This window comes from Equus quagga, chromosome 8 (assembly GCF_021613505.1).
Source record: "Equus quagga isolate Etosha38 chromosome 8, UCLA_HA_Equagga_1.0, whole genome shotgun sequence".
NCBI classification, from domain to species: domain Eukaryota; kingdom Metazoa; phylum Chordata; class Mammalia; order Perissodactyla; family Equidae; genus Equus; species Equus quagga.
In genome coordinates, this window is record NC_060274.1 from 131,455,927 (window position 1) to 131,479,456 (window position 23,530).

At 53.4% G+C, this 23,530-nt stretch overlaps 1 protein-coding gene and 1 long non-coding RNA gene across 2 annotated transcripts in view; one reads left to right on the forward strand and one right to left on the reverse strand.

Annotated features, from left to right (window-relative positions):
- The first annotated feature begins 147 nt into the window (after positions 1-147).
- On the forward strand, positions 148-2,420 carry LOC124244186 (uncharacterized). Its single transcript, XR_006889908.1, has 2 exons — positions 148-444; positions 1,793-2,420. It is a non-coding gene; the product is annotated as an uncharacterized LOC124244186 (long non-coding RNA).
- A 4,609-nt stretch (positions 2,421-7,029) lies between these two features.
- Positions 7,030-23,530, reverse strand: part of PTPRN2 (protein tyrosine phosphatase receptor type N2) — a 738,567-nt gene continuing 722,066 nt past the window's right edge. Inside the window, exons 21-22 of the mRNA XM_046668847.1 lie at positions 16,279-16,352; positions 7,030-8,723 (exon numbers count right to left, since the gene is read on the reverse strand). Coding sequence (XP_046524803.1) covers positions 8,652-8,723; positions 16,279-16,352 — 146 coding nt within the window. The 3' untranslated portion in view covers positions 7,030-8,651. The remainder of the gene's footprint in view (positions 8,724-16,278; positions 16,353-23,530) is intronic.

The following is a 23,530-nucleotide window of genomic DNA, read 5'->3' on the forward strand; positions in this document are numbered from 1 at the left end:
TGTGGGGGACACATGGTGTGGGGAGGACACATGGTGGGGGGAGGACATGCAGGGGGAGGGAGAGGGTGAAAGGGAGAAAATGAGGGAGGGAGACAGAGGGATACAGAGAGACAGAGAGGGAGGAGGGAGGGAGACAGAGAGGGGTCCCACCGCCCCGCCACTCCTGCCCAGTACTGGACAGCTGGGTGAGGCCACCTCCAATGTTCCAGTCCAGCTGTCATCTGCCTGCAGCCGCATGAGACCCCACATGACACTCTGCCCTTCCCGGGCTGCCGCTCATGCCACGGCGCAGCCCCTGGGCACCCAGCCCTCACCCCTGGAGTCGGCCCCACTCAGCATCATACCTGCCTCAGCCCCAATCCCCAATCCCCCTGGGGAGCCTTGGTCTCACAGCGGCAAATGACGGTGACGGTGGTTTAGTCAACAGTCCGAGCGCAGCCGCAGGTGAGCGCCAGAATCAGCAGCCCTTGGTGTCGGCACCAGAACCATGAGAAACAGTAAAAGGTGGTTGTCTGAAGCCGCCAAGTCCAGGACACGTGTGACCCTGCGCTAGAGGTCTGGTAGAGGGGCGCATGGCCGGAGGAGCCGGCGGGTCTGGGAGGCAGGCCTGGCACCATGGCCCTGCTGTGGCCCCTGTGCTCCCAGCCCTCCGCCCTCATTGCAGCTCCCCTGCACCTGTCTGCGGACCCCGGACTCCAGGCCCGTCTCCGCAGCAGGGCCTGGGTCCTCTCAGGGAGACTCTCGGGCCTGGGGCCCACCGAGGGGGCTCGACCGGGCCCTGCCCGACGTGGCCGGCCTCGTAGGATCTTGAGCACCAGGAGTTCCATGTGTCTCTAGGTTAAGGGCATTTCAAATCCCAGTAAACCCCAATGTGGGGTCAGGAGTGTGGCTGTGCAGGGCATTCGTTTCTGCCTGTTGGGGGGCACGTATGTGCGGGTGTGCACCGTGTGTGTGCGCACATGCATGACCACGGTACCAACACGCACGTGTCAGATTGTGGGATGCCCAGGTCAGGGGGTGACTCTCCAGTCATGACTGTGCCTGTGCAGGGGGCAGCGGGTGAGGAACGCTGGGCTGTGATGCTGTCACGACGAGGCCGCAGCCCACCCACAGGGAGCTCTGGAGCTGGCGGCCCCACAGGGTGGTCCCAAATTGGGGCCAGCGAGTGGGGCCTTTGTACCCACAGGGACCAGTGACGGAGTGTGGGCTGGCCCTGGGAGGGGCGTCTGCTCAGGCTGTGGGCTTTGGCTGAGGGCAGCTGGTGCAGAGGGGCCCAGCCAGACAGCCTCGGGGGTCCAGTGTCTTGACCCAAAGGGGTGTCTTTGTGCGGCCCCTGAGCACCCACTATGCAGGCCGGGTGGGAGTCTGCACCTCCCCTGACCCTTCGTTAGCGTCCACCCAACGGAGCTGCCGATCCGAAAACTGCAGGGCCACGCACGTTAGCGAGCTTACTGTTTAAAAAATCCAAACCACAAGACTTAAGTGTAAGCTGCTCCTTCAAAGTAGATGCCCCAGGAGGGAGGAGAGAGAGACAGAGACAGAGAGAGACAGAGAGACACAGAGAGACAGACAGAAACAGAGAGAGAGGGAGACAGAGAGAGACGGAGAGACACAGAGAGAGAGAGAGACGGAGCAAGAGTGAGAGCCCATGTGTGCACAAGGATCCCCCTGAGGCGGACGTGAGCAGACAGGCGGCGGTCGGCAGGCTGTGAAAGTCGGGTTCAGCCTGAGCAGCAGAGCTGACAGAGGGCCTGCTCCCCACAGCTCCTGTCCTGTCTCTCTCCATCCTAAGGACCGACCTCCCGCTGCCGGAGATGGCCACTCTGGAGAGCCAGGCTTCTTTCAGAGCCAGGAGCTGACCCGCGACCCTGGCGTCCCCTGAGAAGGTGCGCGTCGGGCTCTGGAAGCTTCAGCCTCTCGAACTGTCTCTGGCAAATCCGTTGAGACCTGCAGCGCCCGGCTGTCAGCCCTTCAACGTCGCCCCCAAACCCACAGCTGCCCCCGATGTGGGAGGGCTGGGTGTCCCAGGACAGAGCCGCCTCGCAGTGGGCCCTTGCCGCCCCGGGACCATCCTGCCGCCCCAAGAAGAGCTGGAAAGAGCAGAGCTGGCCTTCGCCCTCACGCCTGCCATCCCCGGACACGGCCCAGCAGGGCGACCCTGCGCCGGCCACACACCTCTCTCCCCGGAGAGGCCCGGTCCTGGTTTCTTAGAGCATCGAACATGGAGAGATCGCCCATGTCCACAAAGACCACTGCGGTATTTATCAACTCAACTAAAAAGCAAATGACACTCACCATATGGCTCGTCTAAGACCAGTTTCTAAACAAATACCCTGAATAAAATGAAAACCAGCCATTGTTTCAGAACAAAGGTATAATCAAATTCTAATTTTCTATTCCAATAAACATCTTTGAATTAATGCCTATTCCACTAATTATGAAGGTTTTTTATTAGTGTTCTACTTGATTAATAAAGCACACAACACAGATTACATATAATATTGCCGTCATTTCCCTGTGGGATGAATTTGGTGGTTCATGCACACATTCGAAAGCAGGAGCAAGAGAAAGGAGACAGCTGCGAGGGCAGAGGGCATCACACCAGCTCTCTAAAAGGAAGAAGTTAATTTTGTAAGAAACAATTAAGCTTCCAAGACCCACCCCGTCAGTTTACTCTACCCAGTAAAATACATTAACAGCATCAACTCAAACCACAGGGCCTGGCCCGGGGACCCGCATCTGCCTTCCGCCGGGGGCCTGGTGTTGGCAGAGGATGAGGAAGAGCTTTGACCTGAAGTGTGGACACTTCAGAGGCAGGTGTCCTGCCAGCCATGGACTGAGGAGCTAGGGACACAGGTGGTGGCTGCTGCGCCCAAGTGAGCTGACGCCACGGCTGTGGGACCTCAGCCACCGACAGGCCGGGGTGGTAAGTGGACTCGGGGTCTGGGGACAAGGCTGCACTGGCTCCCCAGGATCTCGGGGACTTCAGAGGAGGATGGACATTTTGTACCAGCCCCGATGCCCCTTCAGCCAGCCGTGACGTGACGCTGGAGGGCAGGTTTGCAGCGCTGGAAGGTAATGCCTTCCTGATGTCGGTTTGTAGCTGATTGTGTGTGTGTGGGTGGGGGGGGGGGGGGTGTTGGAGGATGATAACAGAGTTGAGTGTGACAACAATGGGGTCAGCTGTGGGCTGGCCCCAGGGACCATGGCCACCAACATCCTCACACACGAGGGCCCAGAACTCCCAGGAGGGGTGGGCATGTTTAATGAGACTCCCTACTAGCAGGCATGCGTGTTGTGTGTGTGAGCACCCACGTGTGAGTTTTCAAAGAATTCCAATAAAGCTGCTTCCAAGGCTCTGAGAACACAGACTTACGGGCTCAATATTAAGAGAAGCATTGTGCATTTCTTGATTGCGTAGGTTGTAGAATTGCAGCATGTAGATCTTTCCTTTCTTTTTGTAAGAACACATCTAGCCACAATTTTTTTTTACTGTACACTCAAGCAACAATGTCATAAAAACGCATCCCTGGAGTGCTCGATGATTAGGCCCCGTGATGTTGAAAGGGTGAATAGTTAGAATCGTCCCCAAGATGTGCTCTGTGCCCAGGGAGAGGACCTGGGGGAGGGCATGAGTCATCTTGGTGCCATGGCCCAGCATCAGGGTGAATTCCGAGCCTGGGTGCCGTCACATAACCTGCCCACCTTTGCTCTGGGAGCTAGCTCCCGCCCTGCCTCCTGTAAAGTGGGTGACATGCCTCACCCTGGTCGTCCCCTCCTTGCTTCATTGATGAGCTTGTAGGCACCTGCTGAGGATTCAGGTCTGAGTGACTTCACATATTTCTCTCTAGCCTCCCAAATGCCTGTATTTTCTAACTGATCTTAAAGCCCCTCGGGACGAGGGACCAAAGCCCCCTCTGTGCCCTCCCCCAGGCAGGGTGTACACCAGGTGCACACTGAGCACTGGGTATGTCTGGGGGAAGAAAGCCCTCCTCCTGGTGGGGGCCCTGCTGGTCTGGAGCTGGCGCACGGGGGACGCACAGCCCAGGTCACTGGCGCCAATCGAGAAGGAAGTCTTCTCTTGATAATAAGAACTTTGGACAGGTGCCTGCCGCCCACTCAGAACCAGAACCTGGCGCCAGGATCCGTGCTGAGCTCAGAGCTGTTCTGGCCAGGACGAGCTCGAGACAGCAGCACCAAGTGCTAAGTCAGCGCACCTGTCCCATTGGGGAGACCGGAGTCTCGGGACGCCTTGGCACCCCTCTTCTTATGAACCGCTCGCTCTGCTCACCATACTTCGTAACTTCCTCGCACACTTTGGTTTCATGCGTGGTCATCAGCCCTCTGCTCCGGTTTACTCTTCAAGCTCTCAGCTGTTCCCAATCTCCCATCTCACCCAGCCTCAGAGTTCTTAACATCCGCTTGTATCACGTGACTGTGCGTTTCATAATTTCCAAATAATCATTCCCTTTGGGTGTCATTTCTAAAGTTTTGCTGGGCTCTTTTCAAATCCACTTGTTCTTTTTTTCATGCTGCTCTCCTTACGTGCCATTTAAAATGTCTGAACTTGGTTCACCACCTTTTCATGTTGCTGTATTTTCTGCATCTTCGTGCGTCAGATGACTCTCCCCCAGCGTGGTCCATTTTTATTAAGAGCTAATCTTCCTGGGGCATCTTTTCTGGGAGCTGTGGAGGCTCCATGCTGAGTGGTTTTGCCTTCACTGATGTTGGGCCCTGAGGGTTCCACCGGGCTCACATCACATCTTCACCCAAAGTATGCAGCTTGGATTTCCTGTGCCATGTGGGCGGGTGAACAACACCCCCGCCTCCTGCAGCCCAGATGGACAGCTGGGTGGGGGTCCCCCAAACCCTCCCTCCTGTGTGGCTCCGAGGTCGGGGTGTGCCACAGGAGCAGATTGTTACAGTGTTAGGAATTCTATGAGCTGGTTTTAAATACAGCCACTATTAAAAATTATATTAACTGACACATTATATTAATACACAGGTAATAAATACTCAAAACAAATCACATCCTAATTATTTCGACTCCATTTTACTCTGATCTCTAGTAACCATTGCCTTCTACTAGAATCACGGTGGGCCCCCTCACGTTCCTTCCCATCTGAAGTCGTTCATCGTCGGTGTATTTACATCACAGAAATCAGCACACAGGACAAATCAGGGCTTCATCTTCTGTTTTGTCAATCGTCTAGACTTTTGAGAGTGATGGAGAAGACATGAAGAATGCTGATTAGACTGAAAAGTGTGCGGTGTGTATAGGCTTTACACGGAGAACTGCACAGAGAAGGCGAGGACACGCTCCTCCCGTATTCAGAAGCTACGACCTGACTCGGTGCAGAAGCTGCTCCTGCCCTGATGGGCCCACCTACGTCTTCGTTGTCCTCTCTTACCTGTTAAGGTAAATGACACACCAACCAATGTTCACATTGGAGCTACATTTGTTCCCCAAATGCCATCACAGGTTGGCAACGGACACAAGAGTTCCAGAAAAACCAGAGCGAGCATTCTGGGAGATCACTTGGCTACGTGGCATCGACAATGGAGGACTCTGTGTGTTATTATTACGGCTGGTTGTGTGCAGATGGCGTAATAAACTAAGTGCATCTCTGTGTGTCTCTTTTCTCAGAGAGCTGGTTGTTAGCCTTTTCCCAGCACACCACTGCCCTGGGGCCGTCTACGCTCACTCCGCATGGATGTGCTTGGAATCCGGCCCCCAGCCCACTCCGCCCACACTGACCTCAAGCTCCCCCTTCATTGTCTTTCTTTAGAACTTGGCTGCACACTGGGTTTGTAAAGTACATTTTGTCCAGCTTTCTTGCATATTCATGGCGGGAGGGGAATCTTCAGATGGCCATGTGCAAATTCCGACGTGTTTCTCATGAGAGGCTTTACCCATCGTCACACGTGCAGCATCGTAGCTTTTTACGACACACAAAAGCAGACGGTTCATGGATGCTTAGGTAGGATTCCAGCATGAAGCAAACTGGGGCAGGGAGATTCAGGGGAGGCGGCAGCACTAACAGGACGTAACTGGACGTCCATCGGCTGAGACCGACGGGCTGATTTCTTGAGAAACGAACACCAACATTTTGACGGACATCAAACCCTCAAATGGGTGGGTGCTGTTTAGGAATTATCTGATTTTGCCATAAGCCGACTCCATGGGCCTTCCTCTCGCCGTCACCAGCTGAAGAGGACCGTTCCAGGAAGAGAGGAGCGCGGTGTCACAGCCAAGAGTGTGTTCCCTATGGCTGCGGGTGGGACGTCCCCAGCATGCTCTCCTGTCAGGGGCGTGCCACCGTGCAGCCAGTTTTGAGGCTGTGGAGAAGGGGTGCTCCTCCAAGAGGTGGTGGAACCTGCTTGACGAGGGAAGGTGGGGAAGGAAGAGGTCACGTCCGCATGGTCCCTGGGCCTCAAACCTGACAGACACGTGCATGAGGAGAAGGTTCAGGTGATGCTCACAGCATAGACAACACCTGCAACTCTTCACTGAGATGGTTAATCTCTTTTTTTAAACACTTTTTTCAGGGAAGAATTCGCCCTGACCTAACATCTGTTGCCAACCTTCCTCTTTTTTTTTTTTTTCCCAAAGCCCCAGTGCATGGTTCCATATATCTTAGTTGTAAGTCCTTCTAGTTCTTCTGTGTGAGCCGCTGCCACAGCATGGCTACTGACAGACGAGTGGTGTGGTTCTGCAACTAGAAATGAACCCGGGCCACGGAAGCAGTGAGGGCACCAAACCTTAACCACTAGGGCATCAGGGCTGGCTCTTTAATCTCTTTTTAACAAATAAAATCTCAGCAATGTCTGGCCCTTAGTACACATCTAACTCTGCAGATAAAATAGCAGTGAAATTACAGTTCTAAGAAATGCTCACACTTTGTTTTCGCAATCTAAACGCCCACACCTTCAGGAAACACACGGACAGATAGGAAAAAATCGCTCGCTCCTCCCAAATGAAGACTATTCACACATGAAATCAAAAGTTTAATCTGACACAATGAAATCTATTTATATATCTCACACTGGAAGATTCCTTTTGAAACATAAGAAGTTAGAAATCACAAGTAGCTATGTGCTCTCTATATGCAGATAAATTATTCTCTATTAATTATTCAGATTCCAGAGAAACAACTTCAGGAAGGAAATCATAGATAGATTAGAGCAGATACACATGACAATACCATTGAAAGACATGAACAACATTTTGGCACTTTCTGCCCATTCAGCAGGCCACTCTCCCTATTCTACTGGTTTTGAGACGTTGCATGGATTTAGGATGGAGAGGACGGTGTGCGACACAGCAGGACCGAGAAGGTACTGGCGATGTCTTTATGGCTAACCCTGAAAGGAAGGCTGCAGCACACGAGCCGTCTGCACCCGTCTAGACACAATCGCTCTAAGCTTAATGAGATGATTCTTCTGTTTCTGGGGGGCGGCGGCAAGCCTGATGCTCAAGTGTTATTTTGGCAAATCCAGGTCATCTCTAGACGCTATGTCTATGTGCGGCTGGACACCTGGCTGACCTGAGTGACCAGGAGTCTGCAGCGGGCGGAGGCCCAGGCCATGCCTGCATCTCCCATCGTTCTCCCAGGTGCTGCGACCTCACTCAGATAAAGCACAAACCGTGGCTCTCCCTGCATATCCCCCCTTCTAGGAACAGAGGGAAGTAGCCGTGGTCTCTCTGGATGCCAGCAGGCCCACGACAGTCCCTGAGGGGACACAGGTGGCTGATGGAGCCTGCCGATGTGCCCGGATTTGTTCCCCTCACTGTGGTCATCCAGCAGGAAGCCATCATTAGCTGTACCTGTTTTTGCAGTACGTAAATCATTTTAAAGTGGAAAACCTGTCTTGAGGTCGGGGCTCACCCACAACCTTGCCCAGGTGAAGGGTCACCTGGGGTGGCTGGCCACGGAAGCAGGCGCTCTCCGAGTGGGAGAGCGTTTGCCCCTGGGGAGGCCCCTGCCCATCCTTGCGGGGCGGAAGGTTGAGGTGGGCTCTCGACAGCACTTGGGGGAGGGTGTCGAGCAGCCCAGATAAGAACAGAACTGATATGCTGTGACCGCTTTCTTCTCATTTGCCCCAAAGCTGCAGAATGTTACAAGGCTTCTGACCTAACTCTTTAGTAAGCCAGTGGTTTCTCCTGGTGATAAACCGTCTGAAAGACAAACGCCAAATGTGTTCTCTGCACCTGGCGGCCTGCGTTTAGTGCCTCGTGCGTTTCCCTGGATGCCCTCCCTGCCCGGCTGATCCATCCTTCAGAAAGTTACAGATAACGAACCAGCTCTCTTCCTGGAGACCATGCCGAGTGGGCGAATTACTGCATCATTAATACGACATGTTTGCAGTTAGGAGTGTGAATGGGCTTTAAGGAAAATTAATTTTTTTCAAGAAAGTGAAAATAGATGAACTGGTTGCCCCCTGTAATTGGATGTTTCCATAAACCTCTCTTTATTATTAATTGGTTGAACAAAAATACACATTTTGACTGCTAACCGGCACTGCCTACAGGATTTCAAGGACCCTATCACTAGGTAGTTACACTAGAAGACACACAACTAAGTGATATCATGATTCCCAACAATATTCCGGGGGTCAGGGGCTCGTCTGCGGCTGCGGGAGCGAGCGGCTCACTGGGGAAGGGCCTTGAGAATGGCGTTCACCTCCTCGGCCACCGCCGTCAGCGCGAACTCAAACTGCTCCTGGAAGAAAAAGCAAGGGGAGAAGTGTGAGTGGGAGCTGCATCTCTGCTCCAGCCGTGAGCTCTTGGGTGTTACTTTGCAGAAAGAAATTGTTTAGGAAAAAAAAAAGAAAGGTTGCAGATTTCCGTGGAAAGGGGAGAACATGGTAAGACCCAATGCTGACGCTCACCAGGATTTCTTGTATTGGAAATTTTCTCTGTCTCTTTTTTTTTTTTTTTTTTTTTTGCTGAGGAAGATTCACCCTGAGCTAACATCTGAGCCCATCTTCCTCTATTTTGTGTGTGGGATGCCTCCACAGCATAGCCGCCAGTGAGTGGTGTAGGTCCATGCCCAGGAAATGAACCTGGGCCGCTGAAGCAGAGTGCACCAAACCTAACCACTTGGCCATGGGGCGGCCCTGGAAAGTCTCACCTTTTTTCACTGGGAGAAGCTGCCAACAGAAACAGCGAGCAGGAAGCTGGCTGGGTGAGGCCCCACGCGCCCTGCCCATTCCCTCTGATTCCAGCACTGAATGTGCGAATCCCTCGGTGGACAGAGGGCATTTGACGCAGACATTGCCCCCCTCAACTCTAGCCACCACTCTGGCTGAGCACAGACTTGCCATGAAAACAGTCACCATGAAAAACCCACTCGGGGTTTTCCTCTCCCCAGAAATGTGGAAGGGGAGGGTTCCCACTGCTGCGGAAATCAACCCACTATCCGGCCCGATCCAGCTCTGTCCCACTTGCCGGGACACCTCATGTCATCCACGACTCGACCCAACTTCAGACGTGTGCACGCACACACGTGCTCACAGACAGAAGGGATACACCACTCTCATGTGTAAATCCCGCCAGACTATTAGGTAGAAATGAGGCATATTCAGGACTATTCACTCCCCTTCCCGTCCAGGCCTTAGCAGACAAAGAGCAAAACGCACCTCTTCCTGCGCTCCTCAGTTTCCACATAAATGCCTCAAAACTCTGCATTAAAAACCCTAAAGTCGGCCAACAGGCACTTTCCAAGCTACCAGAGGGGTCAGGGAAAACAGCAAATTACTCAAACGATCGCCTAGTTAAGAATTTTTGATTAAGGAAAGCCCTGTGGCTCAGATGCTTCCTGATTCAATCAACACATAGGGTAACTGCAAATCCAAAATCAACGATCACTTTCCACTTCGAATGCCCAGTACGTAACAGAGACGTAGAAAACAGCTCCAATCAAAACAGCAGAAAGTCAGCGTGACGTAATGCTCGCTCTGGGACAAGACCGCTTCTCCCTGAGGATCCCCTGGACCCGATGCTGAGGGGACGGTCTGCTGCGTACAGTAGGGAGCCTGTGATGCTGGTCACGTGCTGCTGATGGAGATTCTAGAAGAATTCCTAGGCGTTACCAAGGAGAGGCAGGGCGCTCCCACGCTGCGTGTGGTGACCGCCTTGGGGTGCGAGCTGCCGAGGCACATCCTAGCGGTCCAGCCCCCCTCGCGCTGCTTTCCCCTCACGTGCGTCAACGGCTCCCTGTCCCGTCCGCCGAGTCTCTCAAGCCAAGAGTCTGCTCAGCAGAACGCGTCAGGGGAGGACCCGGGTCTCTTTCGCATGAACAGCCACACCAGACCATTTCTTCTCAAAACGCTGACTTATCAACGGGTGGACCGAGGTTTCGAGATGATTTGGAAATGAGAAAAAATGAAGGGAGACTCGTTGGGAATCTAATTTTACCTGTCACATGCCTGTTTATGTCTTTTGACACACTGGAAATCCATCCTAAGAAATGATCTTCAAAGGAAAAACAGACGAGCAGGAAGAAGTGCAGCCTCACTTGTGTGGTGAGACCCTGGAAACACTGGATACCAGAGGGAAGCACAGAATGTTACAGGAAAGTGTCTGACGGGAAAGCCACCGTCCACGCTACAACATTAAGTGACGAGAGCAGAACGCAGAGCTGCACCTGTGTCACGATTATAGTCATTTGGACTCTGTGTCCATAGGACAAACAGTGGGAAGGGGACATGGAACACGTGATAGCTGGTGTCGTGTAAACTGTCACAGCACAGACCGTGTGGCCCTGAAGAGAGGACAGCAGGGGTGACACCAGTGGCTCCCCGCTGGGCTCTGTGATGGGGAGGTGGCTCTGAGACATCAGTGGAAGGAGAGCGGGCTTCCTGTGATGGGGACCCTCGGGCCGGCCGCGATGAGACAGGGACTTGCTCCTTCACCTCGATGTGTCGGCAGGGTGGTGGTGCTGGTGTCACCTACTCACCCATCACAATGGTGACCATGTGCAGACCCCCATTTTGAGTTGCCCGGCCTTAGCTAATACAGCTGGATCGGACCCCAGAAGTCGGGGACGGAATCCAGCACACAAGCTGGGAAGTGCCCAGCACCTGAAGTCCTTTTGTGATAGAAATTCAATTTAAGGAAACCATGAAAACAACAGGCGTAAGCCATATGTAAGGAATAAGATACAGTAAACAAGAAAGTCACCACCTGTCCAGATCAGTCTCAGGACGGGCATCGTCTGAGCGGTAAGGACTCGCACCCTCCTGGTTTACGCCGTCCGGCCTGGTCTCCCTGCCCCGCAGCGTGAGGAGCGGCCGACGCAGCACGCCCGTGGGGTCGGGCTGAGTGAGGGTCCGGCCCTGGCCCCATGTCCACGCTGAACAGGGACAGTAAGCAGGGACGGACCTTTCCAGGCTGGACGTGACAACAGAAGGACACGCATGCCAGCAGGTCCTTGGGGCGGACTGGAGGGTGGCGGGGCAGACCTTGTGTGGGGCTCAGACATGAAGCCCTTCACCAACTTTGGTTGGTGCTGCCCGGGCCTCCCACAGACCAACCCAAACCGAGGAGAGGGTGAATGACTCGGGGCGCTGCCAGTCCGCAGGCTGCGGGGTCTCAAATATCACAGCTTTGCATCTATGACACAGGGCGGGCTGCCTGGTGTCCTAACCACCCAGTTCAGTCATCAGGCACATTCAAAGGGCGTGGGACTCGGAGGCAGGAGAAGTGGATTGGACTCAGCTCTGTGTAGAAAGCTGTGTGGCCTGGGGCAGGTTCCTGAACCTCTCTGAGTCTCACACAGGGCTGTGCAGGTCAGATAGAAGTGCCCGGGGCTGCGGGGCTGCTCGTGTTTGGACTTAGTTACACTCAGACTGATATTTGTGATCCTGTGGCCCACACAAAGGGCTGTGGGTACACACACTGAGAGCTCCTGCAGTGACAGTCCACATTCCCAGTTTTAAAGGGGCCTCAGAGAACGCTGTCTCAGCGGCTGTGACCCTCCAGGAGCACAAACGACCTCTGAGGGCGGGGCTTCCCAGCATCTCCCTTGGAAAGGGTCAGGACAGAAAGGCCCTCCTCCCCGAGCGGAGCAGCCTGGCTCCATCCCTGACCTCTGACCTGGAGCTGGCGAGAGAGAGGGTGCAGGCAGTGTGTGTGCACGTGTGTGCGTGTGTGCACATGTGTGCAGGGCTGGGGGAGAGGCAGAGACAGAGACCTCAAGGACAACTTCCCAGGCTTGGGGAGGGCTCTGGCGAGCGAGCAGGACGTGGTCGGGCGTGGTCCTTGGGTAGGAGCTGGATCACATGCAATCCAGTCAGTGTGTTGACTCAGGCACCTCCTGAGGCCGGGGAGACGGGAACACGGCTGCAACAGAGGCCCCTTTCCAGGAGGAAGGCGACCGGGGACGTGTGGAGACAGGGGGAGGAAGGTGGCCCGTGGAACCACGTGTGGACACCGTGCATGGCCACGCGGCAACGAGACATGGTAACTTCCAGGCAGTTGACATCGTCATGTGGCTCTTCCTTCCGAGTGACCAGTGTGACAGGAGCTTTCTCCGGAAGGGAAAGGGTTACAGCCTTTGGTGACAGAGGGGCCTGTCACAGACACACTGAGGGGCGGAAGGCAGGCAGGAAGGAAGGAGTCTGTTTACGAGACATACGTCGTGGAGGAGACGGCCACTCGTCTTCCCAAGTCTGTTATTGTAGCACATCCCGGGATTCCATCTCCCTTCCTAGAAATAAGCGTTAGGTTGTGCCTGTTAGGAACGCACAGTGAAGGACCGTGTGGACAATTTCACGCACCGACATGTGACATCTCCTTCTGTCCATGTCTTGTTGGTTTGAAGGTTTTTGTGGCGGCTGACTGAGCCCTGGGGTCTGGGTCCCGTCTTCCAGGCTGACGCCGCGTCCGTGGTTGGGGACGGTCCCCGCTCTTTGCTCAAGCTGGTGTCCAGTAGGTACCTGGGTTTGTTTGACTGAGCGTTTGTCTCCAGGGTGGAAAACAGCTGTCTGTGACTTTTTTTAAACATAAAGATGAAGTTTTGCTGTCAGGCTGGGTCCTGGGCGTGGGGGGCTCCGTCGCCATCCTCGGCTCTGGTCTCAACCGGCTCACCATTTCTTGATCGATTGCTCCTTCCTTGTATTCAGCTCAACGACGCAACTTGACTACACCTGTTCAAATGAACAGACTGGAGACGACCTTCTCTGGGCTGGTGTGAGGAGTATTCAGGTTGTACAGCATGATTTTGTCCAAGGAAATTTTCTATCTTTTAAAAAACTGAACTTTAGGAGGAAGCTCAGCTTCATGGAGTAACGTTGGGTAAAACAGTCATAAATTAAGACAGAATGGAGGCTTTTATGTGTTAACTATTTCTTATACCTTGAAATTCCAGGAACTGAGTTTACGCACATGAATCAAGACAACTTTTAGGTCCCAACCCAAGGGAGAGGATAAATTCCTGTGGACCATCCACCCAACGGGAAGATACCTGCGAGGCCAGCTCTCGGGGGCCTGGGAGCACCGGAGAGCTGCAGCCCCGTGACCTGGCCAACTGCTACCATGTGCACGCGCTGTCATTTTGCCACTTAAAACATTAGGATATAAGGGAATACACGACACACAATAATAAATGGAGCTTCATCCTTCTTTCAGGCAGAGCCTGGGGACCAACCTTTCGGGCCTCAGGGCCGTGTGTAGTGAAGGGCTTGTTCTAGCAAACAGGATGCAGACAACAGACGGCTCAACGGATTTTGCAACGTTAGGCAATTTTTTTCTGTTTTTGCAAGAAGATGTGCCTTTCCAATGATTTTGCCCAGACCTGTCCTGAGGTCAGTCCATGCTTTGGGGCTCCTTGTGCCGTCTAGGGGTGGAAGAGGCCTGAGAGGTGCCCAGATGCAAGGAGGGAAGAAGCTGGTTTGAATGTAAGATTTCCTGCAGATCTTACTGAGGAATGAAGATTCGGCCTGAGGCAGAATGAGCTTTTTGCTCCCAGTTGCAGAGCTCTCCCAGCCCCACTTCTGAGCCCGTAGCTCTGGGGCTGCTGGTGGCCACAGGGGGCCCAGACCCTCCAGGGATAGTGAACCGACCCTGCCTTTCTGGGCCTGATGAGGCCACCACCAGGGGCACGGTCAGTCTAGCCCGACGGCCCTTCCCCAGGCACAAAACCTATAGGTCACGTGCTGCTGGAACAGCATCACCTCCTCTCATGACAGCGTCACAGCGTGACAAAGCACAACGCCCAGGTGTGCACAGTCTCAGGTTCTCCCCAGGGACGCTACCGATCACCAAGACACACCAGTAACCCACCAGCAGAGGCCCCTGGCGGATACACCCTGAACTGGGGCTCAAGGCTCACCTCGCCAGTGAGGCCACACGCCGAGGCTGCACGTCTCCTCTCGGGACCGTCCAGCCCAAGATGCACAACCGGAACCAAGCCTTGCCCTTTCCATGTCAGATGAGCCAAGCAAGATGGTCCCCAGAAACCAAACCAAACAGGCCAGGGCTCAAGCCATGAGCTGTCCCACTAGAGGAGACGAGGAGGCGTGAGGACTGGATGCTTTTTGTGGGGGTCCTGAATGGGACCCCGCTGCAGAGAAAGGTCACCGGGCGGACACGGGTGAGATGTCACGAGGGCTGTACATGAGTTATGGCAGCACGTCGATGCCGACTTCCCAGCCTGCCACACTGCACGGCGGTTATGGGAGCTGCGAGCACGGGGAAGCTGACGAAGGGCATGCGGGAGTTACTTTTATCATTTCTGCAAGGTTTTTGCAGGTCTAAAATAACTTCAAAATGAAAACCGCAAATTTTAAATTAAAAAATCGAAGGAAACATAAAGTGTGCCGTGACTTACAAAACACTTTCACGTTAATCGCCTAAGATTCTCGTGACAATCCTGCAAGCTGTAGATGCCAAAATAAAGCTAAGGGACAGAGCGGCCAAGCACACAGCCGTTGGCTGCTCGAGGTGCCCCTGCGGCTTTCAAACTCTGGCTCTCGCCCCTGGGTGCTGGTGCCTTGGGTGGTGGTCAGAGAGAGAGCAGGGCAGCTGTGACGGCCAGCTGGAAAGGGCAAGCCTGGACCAGAGTTCTTGACTCTTTCAGAGGTTTTCTCTAGAATAGTTTTGTGATTCTACAGGAAAGAACTAAGTTAGTTTTGCCCCAATGCATGGGGGTGACTTTGGCAATGCAGAGCCAGCCAAATGGCTCTATTAAGGTATTCTCATAGGTGATCTTCCAGGTCAAAATGTGCTCAGCTTAACCTCACAAGGCACTTGGCTTCTTGACTCTCAACAGAACGAGTGGGACTTAGCCTGTCCGCTCTCCCGTCCAGCTCAAACACTGTGTTATACTGTTTAATTTCTCGCTGTAACAGTCAGACAGACAGAGAGGGCTTAGGAACCACTCACGCCTTAGCAGGGAACAATAAGACCCTGGGAGGCGGGATGACTTGCCTGGGGTTCCAGAATTGTCATCGCCAGGCACCAGAGCACAATCCACGGGCGCTCGGTCAGCCTGACTTCATGGGAGCAATTTCTAGACCTTAAAGTCCCCTGAAGTATAAAGTAATTTTGCAAGGGCATCTTCTAACGATTTTAGGTCCTTTGTGGAAGCACTAACGGCATCTGGAGAGTCGGGACTTCACTGAGAAAGAGACTCTGTATTTTATGACTCAGGCACTTTTATGGAACAGACAAGCGGGAGCTGTCGTCCTTGGACAGATGTTTCCAGAACGCTAAGGGAAGGGGTTTTATATCAACCTCATCTCTACTTCCGGTTACCCAAAGCTAACCAGTAACCTTCGTTTCTACCCTGTTGTTGCAAACTTGGTCTTTTCAGTGAGGATGCACATGAGCTATTTAGGGGTGCTCTGGGACGCCGTACACCCTGGGGACATTCCGATGACCACTGTCCTGATGACCACACAGCAGAGCTGTGGTTGGGGGACCCGGAAATAGGGGAGGCTGGGTAGAATGTTCAGTGAATCCAGAACATTCCCCCAAGGGTGCTGGGGTTTATCACTGACCTCTTTTTACAAAAATGCAATGTTCTTCCTCCTCCCCAAATCTGGAGAACGGAGAGTTCCAAAGACCTGAGGTCTGACTGTGTCTATGCATGTTGACATGTTGGGGTTGTTGCTGGAATCGCCAGCACCCCCACAGGAGGGGCCCAGCTGGCCTGGCCTGGAGGACTGGGTAAGACGGCCAGTCACGCCTGGTCCACCCTCTCGCCTCTCGAGAAAACAGTGGCAGAAGGACACCTCCCACACCTTCCAGTGCCCGGGGACGGCTGACAGTACCTTAGTCTGGACCATGCCTGGTCTCTGGTCCCTCAGGTGCTCCAGCGTTGCCGCGATATCAATCTCTTTAGCGCCTGCAACAAACACAAATCGGGCTGAGTGCAGACAGGTGAGAATCCGCGCTCCCACCGTCGGGTTCCCTTTGGGCTAAGAGGCCAATTGGAAATGATCAAACTCACCCCTTGGCAACCTGGCGGGCAGCTGCGATTTCAGGGTTCATAGAGAAAAATATGGTGAGGCGCTTTCATTAGCATTGATTCAAGAAAGCTGGGCTCGGAGAACTGTGGTGAGACCCAGACTTGCAGAGCCAGCCGTTGCCACCAGAAACTAAAGCTTCGTTCACTGTTGCTTCTCTTCTTTGGTGGTGTTTTAAAGAATGTTTTAAATCCAAGAAAGTAGCATATACGCTTTAATTTCAGGTGCATAGGACTTTCTTTTATTTAGAGAAATAAGTTACACCGACTAATCTTATACATCTTAATATTGGCTTTTAAATGCAGAGTTCTCTGCCTTTTAAAATTGGGTGTTCCGAATGTTAAGAAAAGGGGAGAATGCCCTGGCTACGTTGTCCGGCTGGTCGTCTCACCGAGACACCCCTCTTCCCACAGACAGCATCTACCTCATGTCAGGCCATTCGGGTTTCATGGAAATAATACTATTTGTGTTTAAAATTTTAACCTTATCATTAATTCAACACGAGTTCTTGTTTTTCCATTTTGCTAGGTCCCCTGGTAGACAGATAATGGACAGGACTGGACCCCAAGCTCGAAACTGGACCCCAAGCTCGAAAGCTTCTTACGGTTCAGAGGGGAGGTAAGACACGTCTGCCAAGACGATGACGCGAACGCTGTGGACCTGGGAGCAGGCGCTCGCCCTGAGGTGGGCCGGGACCCACTCGCCACCCCCGAATGGGAGCATTCAAAGCACAGCATCTCCTCTCGTCGTTACGGGAACTTGGTGGAATGCGAACCACTCCCACCCCCGCTGTAGGAAATGGAGGCCTGTCCAGGTTGAATGGCCTGTCCCTGGTCACACAGAGAGCGGGCGGTCACACTCATTGAGCCCGGACCACACCAGGCAGAAGGGGTGAGTCTCAGGTGGCATGGAAGAGAGACCCAGACTGGCCGCCCGTCAGGAGAGCTCCCAGCCCTGGTACTTCTGTCACAACCCAAGTATGCACACAGCACCCTCAGCCATCGACCCAGGAGAACGAGCTGGAGAATTTCTGAGGTTATGGCTGTATTTGAAGTCCTAGGTTCTACGGCTTATTTGGCTAACAGCTGAGTAGCTGGCGCTGTTTTCCCAGGGGGCTGGCCGAGCTGGGCACCGCTCAGGAGGGCCGTCCCCGGGTTGCATGGAGGGAGGGAGGCATAGTGAGGAGGCGGGACAGTGCCTTGGAGAGGGCGGCCGGGTTCCCAGCTGCTGGCAGGTAGAAAGCAGGTAGGGACGTTTGGGAGTCCTGGAACCCATTTGGACCAGATGCCGCATTTGCATGAAGGGAAACAGAGCACAAAGTGTTGAGAATCTGGCAGTAAGTTGCCCAGACTGGGAGACCAAGATCTGAGCTAACCCATGGGGCCAGTGGTGTGGCCTCCCAAGTCCCCTGATCTTCCGGTCTCCGCCTCCCCACCCTGAAGTGGAGACCGGAGCACCTGCCCCTCCTGAGCCCGAGGGGCCAGCGCTCGGCCAGCCTGAGCTCTCAGTGCATGGCAGGCGACCTTACAGGGACTAAGCTGGCAGTCCCCAGATAAGGAAGGCCATCCTGTTGGGTGTGGGAACACCACGAGTTCCCCCAACTCTCAATCAAGGCCTCCACAGGAAGGAGAAGAAAGCTCCCTTTTGGAACAGCCGGACGCCCCCAGGGAGCTCGGCTGAGAAACTCATTCAAGCAAAAGACAAGGTCCGTTCCTGGGTTTGCTGGATGGCTCCTCCTCAGGTGTCGACCGTTTCTGAGAGCTGACAAGGCCACAGGACACACAGTCTCGTTTTGAAGTGAATCCACGTATTTAAAACAGTCTGAAACAAACCATTGTGTTTGCCCTGCCACCAGATGGGGACATCAGGCAGAGAGGATGCGCCACCGGCTGCATGGCCACTGTGCGCAGTGGCTCCAGCATGGCTGGCGTGAGGATCTGCTTCCTCATCTTCCCTGTAGCACCTGGCGGTCAGGCCCACACTCGATCTAGAGGATAAAGATGCACGGATGTGGCTTCTTCAAAAAACAAGTTTGCTTTGAGAAAGTTGAGTGCTCCATGGAGAGTGATCGAGGAAAAGAGGGACGTTTGTTTCATCCCACGGCGACATTTCTGCTCCTTGGCAGGTCTCGCCAGAAACTCCCAGCCACGTGTGCAGCAGCTGCCACTGCACCTTGTGGAAAGGGCTGCCACTCCCGGGTGTGCTGTGCACAGAGCCTCTGCCGCGACCTAATTTAAGTTTGAAAGATGCCACAGCCGACACAGAACCTGGGCGACTTGCTGCGGCTCACTTCCCCAGCTTGGAAGCATACTGCGTTGGGTGCAGTCTCCAGCTGGAAACAGGAACGGTCCTTGCCGGGATCCAGGGAGATGAGACATGATTGCTTCCTACTTCACAGTGGGCATTAGATGCTCAGTAAATGCTGTGTCACAGGTTCCACGAGTAGACCTCCTCTGGTAGAAGAACTAGATCCGACCAATTATATTTGACGCGGGCTTCCAGCCAGGAGGGTAGCTTTGCAGCTTCTGTGGCCACTGCTCCACTTTCTGACCCACGAGTCATGAATTTCAGGAGAATCAGGCGTGGGACAGAGTCTGACTCAGACTCTCAGATACAGATAGCAGAGAAAGTCCTAGTCCTTCCAAAGAGAAATACTGAGGGTTCAGCTCGGATACAGACTTGAAAACACCTTTCTGTTTTTAAGGTTGCTTTGGGCACTTTCTTTCAGTCCTTGAAACTGGTTTTTAAGAACTCTTCCAACAGTTATTTTCTTCTAAGGGCTGGTCTGTACGATGAACTAGCAGTGAAGTCTTACATCCCCGACAGCCGCTCACCGGAAGTCACCCGTGGACTGATTTCTTACGGGTCTGCTGCGGACACGTGAAGCCACCAGGAGCTGTGACTGGCACTGGCCAGGAAGAGCAGGTCTCCCTTCCAGGGCACAGTTACCTGGGGCAACACCTGCTGAGGGTTGTCTCCGGAGCCGCCCAGGGTAAAATGCTACGGATGAAATCTCCTTCTTGTTTTTGTTACATCGTGACACCTTTTGGACTACTGTTTGCAAGGGGAGGTGAGAAAAGGAAGGAAGAAGCCTAATTAGCTTTTCCCTAGACAAGGTATTTAAAATACGGAACAATCCTGGGAAGATATCTCAGAATTATACTGAGACCAAAACTGAACAGTGGAGGAAATCAAATTAATGCTTTAAAAATGCGCAGCACCAAAATTAGGGAAGTAATGGATTTATTAAATCAGTTGTCTGATGTGTATTGCTGCTGTCTCCTTCATGTTAGGATTAAGAATAATTAGTTACTTGAAGTGTGTGTGGAGAGAGAAGCCTCATAGAACTCACATGTGATCTTCCATAAGGGACAGAGAGACACAGGGGAAAGGCCGTCAGAGCAGGCTGGCCCCGCTCAGCGCCCCCGAGCATCGCTGCGACGTCATGGTGCATGAAACACAGAACCTGCATTTATAAAACGTATCCGTCGGGGGCTGGGAGGGAGGGGGAGGGGGTTCATGTCCTCTGTCACTTTATAAAAGGCTTTACTGAAGGTAAAAGGATTTATTTAAATCCTCCAATATCTAGGAAACTCCCTCTAGTGCATTTAAAATGGAGCTCTCTCTTTAAAAATCCCGTTTTGCTGACACATGTTAAGTTCCAGGTGAAGAGACCTATTGGATGCAGTGCTCAAGTCAAAAAGCATGTAAATAGTCGAGGAATTATAATATATACAAAGAAAACCCAAATAGAAGGTGAGACAGGAGCAAGGCAGTCCTAACAATGGATATAGGGGAACACAGAGTGCGATTTCATGGAGAAGTTTCTGGCATTTTCTATTTGAGAAGCATCATGACTACTCAAACGCTGGAGAAGTGTGACGTGCTTGCTAAAGGCACAGCCTGTGGTCAGGTCTATGTTGGTGATCCCGGGAACGTACAGCAGAAGGGAGGCCGTCTGTGCCCGGACCCAGCACCACGTGGGGGTGAAGACGATCGAGTCGAGTGCTCCCTTGGGCTGGGGTTGCTTCCCTTTCCCCCGACACCCAGAGGACCCATCTTTCACGCCGTTAGTGGACCGGTTAGCATGTGCAGACATGAGGCCCGACATGGTCCGCCGGCGTCCTAGAAGAGAATGGCCCACCTGGGTGCCATCCGGCGCTCTGCTCAATAAATATTAATCGCTCTCACTATTGCTTCCTAATGCACTCAGGGTTCATTGGTTTCGAAGTTTACATATTGGTTAAATACATTTTTAAGACAACAGAGGTTTTTTAGCTCTAGATAAAAAGTAATAACCATTAAAAAATAAACATTAAAAGAACATTAGGATTAAAGTATTAAAACTATTTTTTACAATGAAAGAATCAATTTGAAGTCAAAGCAAAGCAAGCAAAGGTGCCACTGGCGTCTCTTCGCAAGGTCTGCCACGCTTTCTCTTGGCGTTTGCCCGTCGGGCAGAGCACGTGACTCGCCTAATTCCGTTAGTGGGTCTCCGTCCAGGAAAACTCGGTGAACGTGGCCTGGGGTCGTCGTTGAGAAGACCACTGTCTTTGCCTCCACACTCCTCCAGCAGAGCTTCAACAGCGGCTCAGGAACAAAAACTTAATCAACATGAATATTGTTACAGAGTTTTTCTCAGAGCCTCGCCAACTGCAGGATCCAATGTATTCTTTTTTCTCAACGTGAAAAAGACAATGTGTTAAGTACATGCAGAGAAGGCTTTCATTTTGCGTGAGGAAATTGTCTCTTTTCCACCCTCTGGAGGAACAGAGGAAATGCTCTGCTCCCGGCTAAATGCACTTATTAAAGGGACGGAGGAAGAGAGAAGACATTAGGACTCCAGAAGGAACCAAGGGGGTGGCTTCAGGAGGACAGTGCCCTTTGCACACTTGGTCGGGGGGTTTGCTGTTCCCGCAGGCTGAGCTCGCGTTTTGGCAAGTCTGGACGGTGAAGGGCAGGGACTCCCAGCGTCCTAGCCCTCGACCTTGGCAGAACCACTGCCAGCGTTCGATGCCACAGCTGGAGCGCCCCCCGGCCAGCAGAACAACTGTACTCAAGATGACGAGAGCCAGGATAGTCTGTGCGCACCACACCGTCAGACCCAACCTGCCTCGCACAACCTGGGCACAAACGCCACCACACTGTGCACAGGCACGCCTGCACACACTCCCACAGCCACACACGTACACACCCCACATGCTCACACACACACCACACATGTACACACAGCACAGTGCTCACACACATCACATACACACACGTACACACCCCACATGCTCACACACACCACACATGCACACATACCACAGTGCTCACACACATCACACACATGTACACATACCATATGTGCTCACACACACCACACACACTTATACACACACATGTTGTCCTGGGCCTTCTGTGCTGAGCAGTTTTTACTTCGCAACATTTCTGGGTGCTCTTAATCAACTAAAGGCTTAGAAAAATTATTTTAAAAATCAGGAAAATTTTTTTGTTGACCTTCTAGATAAATTATAATCTCCCTTTTGCAACATTTCACTGGGATCAAAGGAGGCAAATCTGTATCACATTCACTTAAAAATCATGTATCAGAACCCAAACTAAGTATTTTTCATGTTTTGTTTAAAACAAATTCTAAATAATTTTTCAGGAGAAACTGAGACGCCTTAAAATCTTTATAAAAAATGTAAGTTCCACAAAATGAGACTCCACATCACTTTAAAGCCACCATCCTTTAACTGCCCAGGAGACTTCGACTTGTGCAAAGCACCCTGATCGTTTTCCATCCAGTGTGGGAGCGTCTGCAGTGCCGTCCGCGCACTGGCAGCATCGACTCGAAGAACCTGAGCTGGGTCCCTCCCCACGTGAAGTGCGTGCACCCCGGTGAGAAGTGATGACTGTCGAACCTAAGAGAACAGATGAACACGATGGCCACCGACACCCCAAGGAGGGGCCAGCATGGACGCGAGTGCCCCGTTCAGCTCCCGCTGCGTCCACAGCTCCCCGCCGCCATCCACCCCTAAAGGCAGGCGAGCGCCGTGCATAGAAAGGGGCGACGAGGGCTCTCCCTGTCCCCCCACCGCCCACCGCAGGCCCGGCAGCCGCCCCTCGTCCCCGAGTCAACTTCTAATGCAGGAACCGGGTTGTGCAGCCAGTCCTGCCCCCTGGGGCGCCGGCCTGCCTGGGCCAGTGCCAGGCACAGTTACCCCTGGCTCTGCACTGACAGCAGCAGCTCTGGGACCCCATTCTGCAGACTGACAGCCAAGGTCCCTCACACCATTTGACCTTGTGCGAAGGAGAAACAGGAGCCGGGGAGGCCTCAGGAGGTGCCAGCACTTATCACAGTACGTTCTGTCTAATCCCAGTCCAGGGGCTGTGGGAGGATTGGATGTGAGGGTCACTAATGCACAGAGACCAAGCATGGTCCCCCACACTGCCCATACAGCACGGCCCCTCTATCAGAGCACCCTTTCTTGCTCAAGGCCTCAGAATTCTACGTAACAAAGTGTTGGAGCTGCCACCGCCAAATGACTGGGGTGGCTGTTCAGGGACCTCCTGTGACCAGGAAGGGACAAAGAGTCCTCTGCAGGGACAGGGACGCACCGTCTCGGTCTGGGGAGAAGAGCGCCAGGCATGAGCCGCCGCCTAAGGGGCCGTGGGGACAGGCAGCCTTCCTGGGGCCTCTAGGGTCTCCGGGGGAGAGGGGTGCACGGGCTTAGGAGACGGCTGACAGCAGAGCGGCCACACTGGGCCCTGCAGCGGCCAGCGAGCTCTGGGGAAGGGCTCTCCTGGGCCCTGCAGCTGGCAGCAGCACCACCAAGTGTGTGTGGCAGGGGCCCAGGGAGTGAGTGAGGCTGCCAGGAGTCAGCACGACAGGGAGGCAGTGATGCCCACAGGGAGGGGAGGAGTTTGAGCTGGGTTTGGGGACACATGAGAGAAACACCTCGATGGACGAGCTGGCTGCCCACGGTCTGGCAGAAGGAAGTGAGCTCTCTGCAGGATGTACACAGCATTGGGATGGATCCGTGGGGGTTTAATGGCTCTTCATGTGCCA